The following is a 16,124-nucleotide window of genomic DNA, read 5'->3' as shown; positions in this document are numbered from 1 at the left end:
ATCCAAGATTGATTGGCAGGTAACCGAGACAGACAATCTGCATTCACACAATTTGGACTAGTCTACACTTTTGAATACAGGCATGCTCTTGGCAACTTTTCAGGAAATTGTCCCGTGGTAAATGATAAATTACAGACACTGTCTATGCTTAAGGGGTTGCAAATCATTAAACTCAGATCGGAGTTCACTTAAAAATAAGACAATTTGAAATTAAATTAATAAATTGTAGTTTATTATAAGAACAAAAACAAGACTGTCACAAAATAAACTACTGGACATATAAGAAATGGTGAAGATTTGTTGATGAGACTGCGACACAATGACAGAAAACAAGTTTAATATAAGAAAAAAGACATTTAATTTCAGGAGCAAGGTTGCAAGTCAAGTCAAAAAACAAAAATGTGACACCACTAAACATCAACCCCCCCAAAACAATGGCTAGTGGGAAAAGCTCAAGTTTCTTGTGCCTCCTACACTTTGATACTTTACACAAATGTTACATTTCAAAAAACAAGAAAATAAATCAAACAAATGCACTCATGACATTTTGATTAGTCAAATCGAAATGTATGAAATTGTTATCGCAGTGCATAACAATCGGTTTCAAATCAATCTTGTCAACAAAGAATAGCCAGTCACAAATTCACACTTTAATACGCTTACATGCAATACAAGAATATACAATTCACATAAAAGTCATGCTTTGCTAACAGGTACAAAATATATATTTTAGATTTATTCAAACACAATCAGATTGAAAAAAATAAATAAACCATGGGGGGTATTGTAAAAAACCAAGATAAGGGATTAAGCAGAGATATATTTAATGTATTTATTTTGGTCTCACTTGGGTAGCATGAAATATAATGCGGTTGCTAAAGTACCTGGTGTTATCATAATGGGCGCCACTTTCCCATTTGCATTCTGTGATTCTGAGATGGATCCTGGGGGTCTATTTGAGGATTCCGTGAAAGCGCATTTATCCCAAATATCTAGTTGGCTTGACATCCTGACTTGGCAAACAAGGCAACCCATTAAACCAGACACGATCAAGATTTTACTGTTATTCATCTTTAAATTTCATATAATCTATCAAAAAGTATACAAGCTGCAACACTCGTGCGTTTGAAAAAAACATTTTCAAAACTTAGAACACTGAAAATAGTTTAAACATATCACTAACGTCATGAGTACATCAATAAGTTCATTCAGTAGTAGTTGTGTTTTTTTTTAAATTTGAATACAAACTAAGCTCATATCAAGCAGAGTGATGGTTGTTATTCTCACTAACACACTTGTGACTCTGAGCTTTAACCTGACTAGTAAATCCAAGACCGCAAACTGAACAAGAAAGCAGTTTCTCATCAGTGTGGGTTTTTGTGTGTCTTTTTAAGTTATTTCTCTGGCTGAATTTTAGACCGCAAACTGAGCAGGCAAAAGGTTTTTCACCGGTGTGAGTTCTTGCGTGCCTTTTTAAGTCTGATTTCTGGGTGAATTTTTGATCGCACACTGAGCAAGAATAAGGTTTTTCACCAGTGTGGGTTCTTGTGTGTCGCTTTAAGCTTTCTTTCCAGTTGAATCTTTGATCGCAAAACGAGCAGGCATATGGTTCTTCACCTGTCTGGGTTCTTGTGTGCCTTTTTATGACTGATTTCTGAGTGATTTTTTGACCACAAACTGAGACGGCAAAAGGTTTTTCACCAGTGTGAGTTTTTGTGTGTCGCTTTAAACTTTCTTTCCAGTTAAATCTTTGACCACAAACTGAGCAGGCAAAAGGTTTTTCATCTGTATGGGTTCTTGCGTGCCTTTTTGAGTCTGATTTATGGGTGAATTTTTGACCACATACTGAGCAGGAAAAATGTTTCTCACCAGTGTGGGTTCTTAAGTGGCTTTTTAAATTTCCTTTTCCGCTGAATTTCTGACCACAAATTGAGCAGGCAAAAGGTTTTTCACCAGTGTGCGTTCTCGTGTGGCTTTTCAAACTTTCTTTTTGGTTGAATTTTTGGCCACAAATTGAGCAGGCAAAGGGTTTTTCACCGGTGTGTTTTATTGAGTGGCTTTGTAAGCACAACTTCCAGGTGAATTTCTGACCACAAACTGAGCAGGTATAAGGTTTCTCACCGGTGTGAGTTCTTGTATGTTTATTTAAGCATGATTTCCAAGTAAATTTTTGACCACAAAATGAGCAGGAAAAGGGTTTCTTCCCAGTATGGATTATCATATGTGATTTCAAATTACGCTGGTGTTTAAAGGTTTTCTCACACTGCGAACATTTGTAATTTGTGTTATCACCTTCCCACTGTTTGTCACCACCATTGTGTGCAGAGTCTGACGTGTCATCGTCATCTGTTGTCCCGCAGCTTCCTCTTGGAGACACCTTTTCCTTGTTCTCTTCATGTTGATCTTCGGAGGTCAAAGGGGCCCCAGTCACAGGAAACTCTCTGGAATCTTCCTCCTCTTTAACTCCAACAGGCTCCAAACCGTCCTCCTCCTTTTTAATGTGATCAGGCTCCAAATCCTCCATTTCCTTTTTCACTTCGACGGTCTCTAAATAATCGTCCTCCTCCTTTTTGATGTCAACTTTCTCGAAAAAATCATCTTCCTCTTTTTTAACGCCAGGCAACTTTGTTTCCTGTTGTAAAGGAAAAAGAGACTCCGGACCGGCATCTGCAGGACACAAGACGCACATAGTTCAGGATAGTCCACACTCGAACAAAAAAATATTTTTACATAAAATGTATCGCTACCAAAATCTTTTCAGCATTTCTATCCCAAAACTTAAATATATAATCACTCAGAAAAGTTTTACAAGAAACTGGTAATTTTCCACCCAAAAAGCCTTTGATTCCATGTTTATCCCGGGGTGCCACGCGGAATCATCTTGTCATGTACACTATGTCGTTATCAATGACAATAACAATTCGAAGAAAACCCTCTAGATCTTTATATTCACATGAAAAGGTTTTACTGGAATATAGCTACACAAAAAATAATAATTGACTTGACACAGTCTTGTTCCACAGACAGACTGAGATCATTTCTTCCTCATGCCATGAGGCTCTTTAACTCCACCCGAGGGAGTAAAATCCCACCTTAAACCCCACCCCCACATTTGCATATTACCCAATTTTTATGACTGTGTTTTTTTCCGTAGCACTATTTAAATATCAACACGTTATATTGGGTATTTTTGTATTCTAGATCTTTTGTTTTATTATTTTTGTTTTCTAAACAAGGATACTGCTGGAAGTGTGAATTTCCCTACGGGGGTAAATAAAGTATCTTTCTATCTATCTATCTATAAAGAGCCAGAATTGAAAATGGCTTCAAACAATTTATGCTTGGATTATATGACTCCTAAACATATCAAATAAAACCAAAAAAAACGTCTAATGTCAATCTCCTTATCATTATAGCTCAATTCTACATTTACGAGTGCAAAATAGGGAAATGTTTGATTCATTTTCAATGTGAAGTAAAACAATACTTTTTGTCCACAAAGCTTTCCCGCAAGCAGACAATTCAAACTAATAATATTTGGAAACATTTCTAATTCTATGTAGATATACAGTTTCCCCTCTGGCATGTTTATTTATATTTTCGTGTAATTTGGGATGTGATTTTTTAAAAAAAGAAACATCCAGGGAGTGCACATCTAGTGGATGAATGTGCTAATACGCTTCCACTCTTTCTTAGCTTAGCTTATCTTAGCCCATTTTCGAAAGCTACCTGAGGAAATTTAATGACATACACATTAAATTTGGGTTTCATTGTATTACTGTAGGGCTGCAAGGACAAATCAATCAAATCTAATGTTAAAAGCATTGACAACTAATTACTGTATTACTATACACAAAATAATTAATTGGCGGCTCCTGTCTTCCAAGTAACGTGTATTATTGAGAACTTTGAAAATACAGTCCAACTGTTTTTCTGAAATGTGTGAAAAATATAACATATGTGATACTAAATTGATTAAGAGGTGACTGACCTTGCTGTAATCAGCCTTAATCACCAAATAGGGGAGCAGATTGCTTATGATGATATTATCGATGGTTTTGCATCAAGGGTAGCCAGAAAGGTCAGGTTTTAGTTTGTGTTTTCTTTTCATAATACAACTAGATTTTATTTAGTGTGATTTGCTGTATAAGATTATAAGTCTGTTTTATTTTATATTGTTGTTCTCTTCAGATTTCCTTTTATAAATGATGGCAAACATTTTGGATTAATTTTTGCCACTTTTATGTATATAGTAAATTGTATTTGTTTGTTAAGCATTTTTGATAAATATTTTCCATTTTAATGTAAATAATGTAAATACATTTTTACTTAGGCAGTTGTGCAATTGACAAATATATCTACCTCTTTGATTCGTATTAAATTTAAATCTTGGCAATTTTTTGCTGGGGTGTTGTGGATTAACTGACTGACAACAGACATCTGGCAGGATGTATGAGATCATGTTGATACAAGAGATCACAATTTGCTGACCCACATTCCAAAAACATGCATGTCAAGTTAATTGGCCAGTTAAAATTGTCCCTAGGCAACCAGTTTGGGGTGTCCTCTGCCCACTGCCGAAGATAGTTGGGATGGGCTTCAGCACCCCCGCGACCCTACTGTGGATAAGTGGTGCAGATAATGGATGGAGGTTCCCGACCCCTGGTGCACAATTTTATCATCTACAGTGAAACCACGGTTTTCGAACGCCTCTCAGTTTGAACAAATCGGAGTCCGACCAAAAATTTTGAGAAATTCTTGCTTCGCTGTTCGGTCCAAAAATCGGATTTCGAACGCCGGTAATGCGTGAGTGCGTACGCTAGGGTGCGATGCTGAGCGGCGTACGGGTGTTTTAGCCCCTTATTGTGCGTCCGAAGAAAGTCAGTGCAAGCAGCAAAGTTGCTACAGGTGCATTTAAGAAAGAAATAATAGCAAAATATGAAGGAGGTGTGCGAGTGTCTGATCTTGCTAGGGAATACAGCATCAGTACGGTACTGAAGAATAAGGAGGCTGTGAAATCTAGTGATGTGGCTAAGGGAGTGAGTGCTATAAGTTTTGGAAGAGGTTGAAAAACTTTTGATTTTCCTCTCCCCACCGTCCACCTGCGCCTTCTGCTGACCACCACAAAGGTAAGAAATCCTATTCGTAATTATTTTCTTTATCCTTTTTATTTTTACACGTTCATGTTAGCGTAATCTTTCGTACGGAAGATTACGATAACGCGAACGTACGATTAGCCTGGGTTAGCTTTACGTTAAGCATTCAAGGTAAACATTCAGGGTGTTGGAACGGATTAAAACGATTTACATTATTTTTAATTAGAAAAATGATTTCGGTGATCAAACAAATCGGTTTTCGAACAGGGTTCTGGAACGGATTATGGTACTTTATCCCTGTCACCATTTTAGGTTTCTTCCACACAAAATGTCTTACAGGGAAAAGGAATGGCGACTAAACAAACTCTTCTTTTGAATTTAGTGTTTAATAGTGCAGGGGTGGCCAACTCGGTCCTCGAGAGCCGCATGTCCTGCATATGTATGGAGTTTCTCCGCTCCAATACAGGTGATTCCGAACACCTGGATCATGATCAAGCTCTCACAAAGCTTGCTAGCAAGCTGAAAATCGGCATCACCTGTATTGGGGAAGAGAAACCTCTAAAACATGCAAGACTGGGTTGGCTACCCCTCGGGCTAATTGAAATCGTAATTGGCCGCATTCGCGTATATTGATTTGGTCTCCAAGACAAACAAATCGACCTAGAAGCCGCTTTAAGAGTATGACATAGAAAAGTAAGAACATATTTCGTAAACAGGCTTTAATAGTGGAAAGTAAGATGTAAAAATGAAGGTGACCAACCTGCTCCGTTCAACACAACTGGTAGCTGCATGCTAATGCTAACTTGGTTTAGCCATCGATCTTCTCGCTCGTTCTCTTCATGCGCTTCCTGAAGCTCCTCTTTCAATTTTCCTTTCCTTCCCTCGCACATTTTATCCACCTTTACACCTCACCATTAACCCTTTAAACGGGATAAAAGTCGCTTTTTGACACAGTCGGAGTGGAACGCCACGTAGCCAAAATCGAGTGACGCGGAAGGAAGGTGAGCAATTCTCAAGAAACAACTTCCGGTTCACAAAAGAGCCTACGGAAGCTGTTTTCTTCTTATTTTCCGCAATAATAGCATCCTTTCAAGATTGTATTCTAATTCTACAACAGTATTTTCACAAGGAGTTTAGAAAAGGACTATAAAACATGTGTTGCCTGCAAACGTTTAGGGAGTGCGCTATCTTTGCATAGCTTGGACTTTTTTGGGCGAATGATTTATTGAAAATCCGTACAAAACTTGGATTGCAACGTTGAGTAACGTTATAATCAACTGTACATCAAAAAAAATAATAAAATAAAATAAAAATAAACAAACACGCCAGGAGAGGAAACATAATGTAAAGACCCTGCGTATGGTCAAATATGCACAAAGTCGTGACTGGAGTCTCATCACCAATGTAATGAAGCACAAAACAACTGTAATCACATTTCAATAGGATGGATATACGATTAGCCACAGCTCAGGCTCATTCAAAGCCAAGTCACTTTCCTCCTCTCTGACGTCACACCTCCCTGAAAGGGTCTTCTTCCCGTGAATTGACACCTATGAATGTAAAATTTAGCTCAAGTGAAGATAAGATTGACAACAAATGTTTCATTTGGCTTTGATTATGATTTCCCAGGGTCACATATCCCAAACTCAATAACAATAACTTTTGTACGTTATTGGTCCATCTAAATGCCGTGACTTGTTCTCAAAAACGGCTCTGAACATTAACAAATGTAATATCACCCAGAGTGACTCAGTCAAAAATTTTGGTGTCATATTTGCCCCCGATCTGTCCTTTAAAACACACGTAAAGAATATTAGTAGAAGAGCTTTTTTCCATCTTCGCAACTCTGCTAAAATGTTCGCTATGCTGTCTCGATGACTGTAATGCACGACTCTCCGGTCTCCCGAAGTCCAAAATCAAGAGCCTTCAGCTGGTACAAAATGCTGCAGCGAGGCTTTTAACTAAGACAAGAAAGATTGACCACATGACCCCGGTTTTAGCTGACCTGTTAGCTCAAGATGTTATTTTAAGGTTGTGTTGGTATTATACAAAATCATGCATGGACTTGCTCCCTCATATCTTTCAGATTTAACTTCGCCCTATGTTCTGGTCCGGAGCCTTCGCTCTGAAAACGCTGGTCTACCCGTGATCCCAAGAGTCAAGAAGAGATCTGCAGGTTGGAGAGCGTTCTACATTCCGGCCCCGGTGCTGTGGAATGCTTTTCCCTCTGAGATTCGATATGCAACCACAGTGGAAATGTTTAATTCTAAGCTTAAAACACATATGTCTGTGACGGTGGCCCAGGTGTCTTCTTCTTTGTCCTCCTTTAATCCATTCAGACGCAGATTCCATCTTTGCTTGTACCTTTCGGCTTCGGCTAACCTCTTCTCCAAATTTGTTTTCTCAACTTTAAGTTGATGCACTTCAGCATCCAACATTTTTCTTTGCAATCTTTGATTTCCCGCTTGATGAGGTCCACTGATTTAGCAACTTGGTCAAGTTTTGTATGATGTCGGCATAAACTTTCACACAAGAGCTACTATTGGTCGTAACTCACACAGCACAAAGCTTCCTCCCCTTCCCTCGAGTCAAGTCCTATCTTAAAGGGTCCAAGCGCATACCTGTCAACCTGTTCGTTTTTGCCGTACAAAGTACGTTTATTATGCATTTTAAGACGTGTACGACGTACAAGAAAATCTGGACGGAAAAACGCAAATTTGTCAATGATGGGTACCATATGGTATACACCGACTATCACATTACGGCAAATCAATTAAGTCAAACGAGTTCGCCGCTGTAGCCTCTATCTCGGTATCATTTTTTTCGTTGCAAACGAAGTGAGCGGTTTGATGCTACTGTGCACATGCGTCTGCCGCCTCAGATTTCATGTGGTAGCTATGTAATGAAAGGAAGTCCGTCTCTCTTTTGAGAACCGGCTTTTTCGGCTCAACTCATTAAAGAGAGACGGCTGTCAAACGGCTCACTTGCTTTGATGCATTACATTACGAATGATGATGTTGTATAAAGAAGTTAAGAAAAAAAGGAAATATAAAATGAGAAATTGATAAAAGACAGGTTTGTGGTTATCCCTTTAATCGGTATATTACCAAAAATAATGCAATGCAGAAAATCAATTCATAATTTGAATAAGAAAATTCTTCTTAATTATATTTGCATGTATTTTTCCCTTCTACGATGAACGTCCAAGCCACTTAATTCTTGAACCTTTTTTATAATAAACCTCATTCATGTTGAGCAACTCAGTATCTCACAAGAAAATGTTAATTAACAATATATATGATATAACGAAACACGTGTACAATATAACATGTCAAACTAAATAAATAAACACGTTTGAAAAAAATATATGGTGTAAGATTATTTTGTATTTTGTAAGGGAAAATACAACATTTTGTAAGGGCATGGAGCCCTGGAGCGCGACAGGTATGCATGCGTAAACACAACCGGCAACAAAAGTAACATACATTACAATATATTTCGCTGTCTTTCCTTATCCAATGCCAAAAAACACTTCAAAACATCCGTGTACTGTCAAAAGAAGTCGCTTAATAAAATATATCGAACTAATACCGCAAAAAACCCAACCTCAATGACCGCTTAGTGAACCGGAAGTGGTTTGGTTGGAACTCCGCCCACTATTTTCTTCTTCCGAGTCACCCTAAGGTTGTTTTTGTTTACGCGGCCTTCCCCTCCAGTCGTGTGAAAAAGCTTATTTTATCTTGTTTAAAGAGTTAATAGTGAGCTTGAAACGCGGCTGAAATGTGTTCCAAATGGAAAGGAAATCTAAAAGAGGAGATCCGGGAAGCGCAGGAAAAAAAGGAGCGTGAATATCGACGACGGGACCGAGTTAGCATGAGCAAGCAGCTTCGAGTTGTGTTGAAGAGAGCAGGTTGGTTGCTTTAGATTTAATAACATATTTTGCATCTTATTTTTCACTCCTAAAGTCCGTGCATATGTTGTTAGTTTTCTATTTGGCTGCTAAGAGGTGGAGTCAATTTGGTTGTAAGAGAGACTTGATCAAATATGCTACGGACAGACTGAGGAGATCCTTTCTTCCTCATGCCATGAGGCTCTTTAACTCCACCTGGGGGAATAAAAGCCCACATTAAACCCCACCCCCACAATTGCATATTACCCTATTTTTATTACAGTGTGTATTTTCCGTAGCACTATTTAAATACTCTATAGCGACACGTTATATTGGGTATTTTTGTATTCTATATCTTTTATTTTATTAATTTATTTTTCAACACAAGGATACAGCTGGAAGTGTGAATTTCCCTACGGGGATGAATCAAGTATCTAACTCTCTCTGTCTCTCTCATGTGGCTAGGATAGAATTTCAACCAGCGGATTTATACAATTAAATGCTCAATTAAAAAGACGAGAATGTGTTGCCATTCATTTTCAATGTTAGCCCCTTTTTGCGGAATAAACTAATGCTATACACCGAAATCGCTTGTTAAATACTTGTTGATTTTTAGAACGTACAAATTCGTCGCTCTGGAGCTAACTAACAAATGGGATAAGCTGAGCTAACACGGAATGGAAGCGTAAATTTAAACAAACATCCTAGAAGGGAAAACGTTTATGTCACATAAAAATAGCAACATGTTTCCAAATCCAATGCTATTACTTTGGTTTGGGGTCGTAGCTTCCTCGTTTTTCTTTTTCCCATTTTTTCATGTTTTCATTTCCTGGCTATACATTGGTTTATTCCGTCAATGCCTTTTTATGTGACTGTAGACATTGAGAGGGTTTTCACTGAATTGTATGTATTGTCATCGATAACAATGCAGTGCACGTGACAAGGCAATTCCGTGTTGCACTCTAGGATAAACAAGGCTCTTAGGCAAAAAAATAAAATTAAAAAAGAAAGAAAAGATACATATTCCTGTAAAGTGTGTGTTTTTTGTAAATATTTGTACAGTTATGGAGGACCAGAACCCCCGCAAAAAGTGAAAGTCTGCGAAGTAGCATACCACTTTCATGAAAGCCCCCAAGGGTCAAACTTACCTCAAGATTACATCATTACAGACTGAGAGTATACGACTCTAGCACTATAACAACGATATATGGTAAACGGACTGCATTTGTTTAACGTTTTTCAAGTCACTGAAGACCTCCCAAGTTGCTTTACCATGTGCTTCACCTCTACAAACCTAGAAATAAAAAAAGGAATACTGAATTTCAGTTGAATAAATGTTTTTTTATTGCCATTATAAAAAAGTACTGCAACATTGGAGGGCTTTCACTTTCAGAGTGAGAAAGCCATTTAGATATCGTCTGGCGAGCTGGACACTGGCATTGGGTAACCGCGACATCAGCCAGGTCTCTAAAGTAGAACCGTCCCGAATGTAGCAGTTTCCCAGAAGTTGTAGCTCCAGGTCATCTGTTTCATGGGTAAGGGATCTAGCGTTGAGATACAGGCTGGTGAGGGTTGTTAGGTTAGTCGTAGGAGTAGGCCGGGCCTCCATTTGGTGTAAAACAACTTTTGTGTGTGTGTGGATAGAGATTTTCCAAAACTATTTGTTTCTTGTGTCTTGCAGACATCAGTGAAGAGTATCTTCTTCCTTGGCAACAGGAAACAACGTTGCATGGCGTCAAAAAGGAGGAAAATGACCTTTTAGTGATGGTTGACATTAAAGAGGAAAAGGTGGATTTGGAGCCTGATCACGTTAAAAGGGAGGAGGAAGACTTTGAGGCTGTTGACATTAAAAAGGAAAAAGATTTGAGAGACTTACCTGTGACGGTGATCTGTTTAACCTACAAAGATCAACATGAAAAGAACAAGGAGGAGGTGTCTCCAAGCAGAAGCTCTGGTCAACACGCGACAACCGATGATGACGCCACGTCAGACTCGGCACACAATGATGGCGACAAACAGTCGGAATGTGATGACCGATATCACAAATGTTTGCAGTGTGGAAAAACGTTTAAACACAAATGTAGTTTGAAATCACATATGAAAGTCCACAGTGGTGAAAAACCTTTTTCCTGCTCAGTATGCGGTAAAAAATTCACTTGGAAATTATGCTTAAAAAGCCACTCAATAACCCACACTGGTGAAAAACCTTTTGCCTGCTCAGTTTGTGGTTTAAAATTCAACCAAAAGGGAATTTTGGAAAGCCATGCAAGAACCCACACAGGTGAAAAACCCTTTGCCTGCTTGGTTTGTGGCCAAAAATTTACCCAGAGGGGTACCTTAAAAATCCACACAAGAACTCACACTGGTGAAAAACCTTTCGTCTGCTCATTTTGTGGCAAAAAATTCACCCAGAAATCACACTTAGAAATGCACGCAAGAACCCACACAGGTGAAAAATCTTTCAGCTGCTCAGTTTGCAATCAGAAATTTACCCAGAAAGTTACCTTAACTATCCACACGAGAACTCACACTGGTGAAAAACCTTTCGCCTGCTCAATCTGTGGTCAGAAATTCACCCAGAAATCACACTTAAAACGACACGCTAGAACACACACTTGTGAAAAATCTTTCGCCTGCTCAATTTGCTGTCAAAAATTCACCAAGAGGCGGAACTTAAAAAGACACGCAAGAATCCACACTGGTGAAAAACCTTCTGCCTGCTCAGTTGGTTTTTAAAAATCAAACTGGAAAGAAAGTTTAAAAGAACACACTTGTGAAAACCCCTTTTCCCGATCCATTTGTGGTCAAAAATTTACTCTTGAGAGGTACCTTAAAAATCCACATTTGTGTAAAACCTTTTCCTTAGTCAGTTTGTGGTAAAAAAAAATTCAGCCATGAAGGAAGTTTAAAAAGACGTGATAATGAGAAACTAATTCCTTGTTCAGTTTGCGGTCAAAAATTCCCTAGTCATGTCAAAGTTCATGGTCAGAAGTGTGCTGGTAAGTAAAGCAGTCATCACTGTTTGATAGGAACTCACAGTTCACATTTAAAAAAAAAACAGCCAAGAATTAACTAACTCTTTGATTTCTGTGACGTGTAAACATAGCCTATTTTTAGCATTGTTCTAGTTACACTTTTTTTTTCAAATCCACAAGTGTTGCAGCTTTTTTGATTGATTATATGAAATTAAATGATGACTAATAACAATAATATGTCCTCAGTATTTTCGCTATTGACTTTTATGAAGTACTTTTCAAGCATCTCTTGCACACACGTAATTATGTTATAACTTTTTGAGTTGACTTAATTAAGATGGCCTACAGGCAGGGTATTTCACGTTATTGGAGTCAAGAATTCCAGGCTAACCAAGCTCCGCTTGATATAGTTTTGGTTGTACGTTTTCTGAGTGAGGGTGAAAAGGTGCGGCTATGTCAAGCCAGCTGTAGATAGTTAAAATTAGAATTGTTTTTATTGTCATTGAAATCAACAATGTGAAACATTTTATGCAACGAGATTAAACATGGCACTCCAGGGTAAAACATGTATTGTAGAGACTTTGAAAAGAAAGAACGTAAAAGACTAGGATGAATAGGCAAAAAAATGACGACACAGTGGTTAGAAAAACTGGCCGAAGTTATCATAAAAATAATGCAATGAAGAATACTTGGGATAACCATGCATTTACAGAATCTTCAAATAGACCCCCAGGTTCCATCTCAGAATCACGGATCGGAAAATTGACAAGTGTCACCCATTACCTTTAACGACTGATGAACATCAGCTCCTGATGGAGTTTTATGAACTTTTGAGAGAAATTACAAGAAAACAATGTTACATAAGCACTCTTGATGAGTATGGGACACACCAGGTACTTTTGTGTACGTGTTCAATAAAACTGCAATATAGTTAAGAATACCACGTTGAAAACGCATGATGTAAAGGATAAATCACCATAGTAACTGAGCCAAGCTAATTATAGATTGCTTTCATGCAATCCATTTGAAGCTAAAATCAACCTGGATAATAAATCCTTTATCTTGGTTTTGCGCAAAAAAATGAATCTATGATTTATATATATATATATATATATATATATATATATATATATATATATATATATATATATATATATATATATATATATATATATATATATATATATATATATATATATATATATATGGGTCCCCTTAACAACGTGGACAGTTGAAATAATGATTACACATTAAAAACAAAATAAATCAACAAATCAACTGGTAATTAGTTAAATGTAAATGCATGAAGTTGTTGGATTGCGTTCGGTTGAAAAGAAATCTCAATCTTCAAAGAGAATCAAACACAATTCAAATGCCAAGTCATGTTTATTTGCGACGCCCTTAATCACAAGGAGTCTCAAAGGGCTGCACAGATAATTGTCACATCCAGAACAACGGGTAGACCCAATCGTGTAACGTTCTTCACAAGTTTATTGACATAGAGAGAGGAAGGGCAGCGCCCGCGATCCGGTGCTCGCTAGACGCGGCAAGCAAGTCGCTCTCGCAATCGGATTGTGATCCGAATACGGAAGTAGGTCCTCCGTAGCGGGCGATGGCGGTGTCAGTTACGTAAAAACAGGTCGATAGCCAGGAAAGGAGAGCAAAAACGTGGTCAGGGTCAGAAACAGGTCCTAAGCCGGGACGGGAGAGCAGACGTGGGTCGGAATCAAAAATGGGTCGTAGCTGGAGGCAAGCGGGGAGACGGAAAAGTGGAAAAATGGGACAGGCGGGAGTCAGGGTCAAAGAGGCTTGCCTTGTATCAACAGAGGTTCGCAGACAGACTGACAACTGGAAAGTGACAGTACAGGGTTTAAACAGGGAGAGGGAGCCAATCAGATAGCCCGCAGGGGCTCGCGCCAAATGACACAGGTTATTCAAATCGGTAATCATGACAATAATGAAATCCACATAAAAGTCATCATTCTTTCATTACAGGTCAAAAATAAGGACATTTCAGAGTATTTTAATATCAATCAGATTTGAAATAAATCTTGTCAAGAGATCATCTTGGCTAAGTCAACTCAAAAAACAGAACCCAAGAGATGCTTGAAAAGTACTTCAGAAGAGTAATCAATGGTGTAAACATACTGAAGAGATTTTACTGGTATGATTCATCATTCATATTATATATAATTTATATAATCATGAAATAAAGGCATACAAACTGCAACACACGGGCAATTGAAAAAAAAAAATTCTAACTGGCACCATAACAAAATAGGCTAAGACATGTCACTGACAACAAGAGTACACAAATGTGTTTTTTTTCAGTGGTCGCTGTTTTTTTCTTGAATGTAAATGCAAATTATGAGCTCGTATCAAGTAATAAAATCAATTTAGAATTATATTTCGAGTAATATTAAAAAATCTATTCTCACTAGTACACTTGTGATCCTGCGCTTTAACCTGACTTGAAAATCTTCGGCCGCAAACTTTTTCATTGTTTCATTTAATAAACTATTCTCTCGTTGTGTGCAGTATTTTCCTATCCGTCCAAAACGGCAACATTTGAATAAAGAGGAGGAAATTAACAATCTTTTTTTTTTTTTTGTAATTTGGTGTATCGACGAAGCAAAAAAATAATAATCAAGCGATTTATCGATTTTTCAAATGATTATTCGTTGCAGCCCTGCAAAATACACAATACACGACAAACACCTGCAGCTAAAATCATGATGTGCATTCCCATACCTGGCAAGCTGTACATTTTTGCCGTACAGAGTATGTTTATTATGCATTTTTAAGACGTGTACGACGTACAACGAAATCTGTACGGAAAAACACAAATTTGTCAATGATGGGTACCATCCGGTATACACCGACTATGACCAAACGGCAAATCAATTAAGTCAAACGAGTTCGCCGCGGTAGCCTCTATCTCGGTATCCTTTTGTTCGTTGCAAACGAAGCGAGCGTTTGATGCTACTGTGCGCATGCATCTGCCGCCTCGGATTTAATGTGGTAGTTATGTAGTGAAAGGAAGTCCGTCTCTTACAGGAGAACCGGCTTTTTCGGCTCAACTCATTAAAGAGAGCCGGCTCTCAAACGGCTCACTTGCTTTGATGCATTATATCACAAATCATTATTGTTTTATAAAGAAGTTAAGAAAAAAAGGAAGTATAAAGGAGAAAATGAAAAAGACAGCTTTGTGGTTATCCTTTTAATCAGTATATTACCAACAATATTTTAATGCAGAAAATGAATTCATAATTTGAATAAGAAAATGTATTATTCTACTTAATTCTATTTGCATGTATGTTTTCCTTCAACAGTGAACGTCCAAGCGACTTCATTTTTAAACTTTTTTTATAATAAAATTCATTCATGTCGAGCAAATCAGGATCTCACAACAGAATGTAAATTACAATATATATGATATAACGAAACACATGTACAATAAAACAATTTAAACTACATAAATAAACACGTTTGGAAAAAAAACATGGTGTAAGATTATTTTGTAAGGGATAATACATTTTGTAAGGGCATGGAGCCCTGGAGCGCGACAGGTATGCATTCCCCCTAAAAATATATAATTTCCCAATGTTTTGATGAATGACATCTGACATGTTATAAAGGGCTCATTTTCAAACACATATGCGACCCACATTCATATTTTTTCAAAATGTTTGTTTGTTTTAAACGAGACGTGGCTCATTCCCAAAGAGATCGCTGAAATCATCAGTGAATCTTCAAAGCTGTTTTGAGTAAAAAAGTTGATTTTTTTAAAAAACATTTATAAATTATAGTCATGTTACTAATTCAGCCACAATGATGATTCATTCATTTTTTTTACAAGCTAAACTATTTCATGTTTGTGGCAGAGACAAACGATCGATATTTCTGGGTTTACTACCTGAGTCTGTTTTGAGGAATCAGCCAATCGGGTCATTAGCTCCGCCTCTTATAGTTTGATTGACAGCAAGAGTCATTTTGCAAAATTTCATCTGTCAAAAAAGGCTTCGGCAAAACAGCATTTGGGATTATGAAATGATCTGCATTTCTCTAGCGCTTTTCAAGTCAATGACTTCCCAAAGCGCTTTACATTGTGCTTCACATTTCCCAATAGCGGCCGTGATCTGTGCAACCATGTAAGGCGCTAAC

General features: G+C 37.7%; 1 protein-coding gene and 1 pseudogene across 2 annotated transcripts; one reads left to right on the top strand and one right to left on the bottom strand.

Annotated features, from left to right (window-relative positions):
* Window positions 1-334: 334 nt before the first annotated feature.
* On the bottom strand, window positions 335-6,104 carry LOC148366638 (uncharacterized). Its single transcript, XM_088333425.1, has 2 exons — window positions 5,857-6,104; window positions 335-2,667 (listed from the first exon to the last, which is right to left on the bottom strand). Exons 1-2 carry the CDS (start codon window positions 5,984-5,986, stop codon window positions 1,259-1,261), a joined length of 1,539 nt encoding a protein of 512 aa, XP_088189551.1. The 5' UTR covers window positions 5,987-6,104; the 3' UTR covers window positions 335-1,258.
* A 2,681-nt stretch (window positions 6,105-8,785) lies between these two features.
* LOC148366637 (uncharacterized) lies at window positions 8,786-13,057 on the top strand (annotated as a pseudogene). The gene is made up of 2 exons (XR_015850229.1): window positions 8,786-9,006; window positions 10,667-13,057. The product of XR_015850229.1 is annotated as an uncharacterized LOC148366637 (transcript).
* The last annotated feature ends 3,067 nt before the right edge of the window (window positions 13,058-16,124 follow it).

This window comes from Urocampus carinirostris, chromosome 4 (assembly GCF_059441175.1).
Source record: "Urocampus carinirostris isolate Australia breed hairy pipefish chromosome 4, RoL_Ucar_1.0, whole genome shotgun sequence".
In the NCBI taxonomy this organism is placed as follows: Eukaryota; Metazoa; Chordata; class Actinopteri; order Syngnathiformes; family Syngnathidae; genus Urocampus; species Urocampus carinirostris.
This window is presented reverse-complemented; position numbering and strand designations above follow the sequence as displayed.

Bases quoted from the DNA above. Each gene is read 5' to 3' on its own strand.
- LOC148366638 (XM_088333425.1), bottom strand. From the start codon at position 5,986: ATGTGCGAGGGAAGGAAAGGAAAATTGAAAGAGGAGCTTCAGGAAGCG. The intron at 2,668-5,856 runs GTTGGTCACCTT...TGTGTCCTGCAG, and splicing joins AGTTGTGTTGAACGGAGCAG to ATGCCGGTCCGGAGTCTCTT.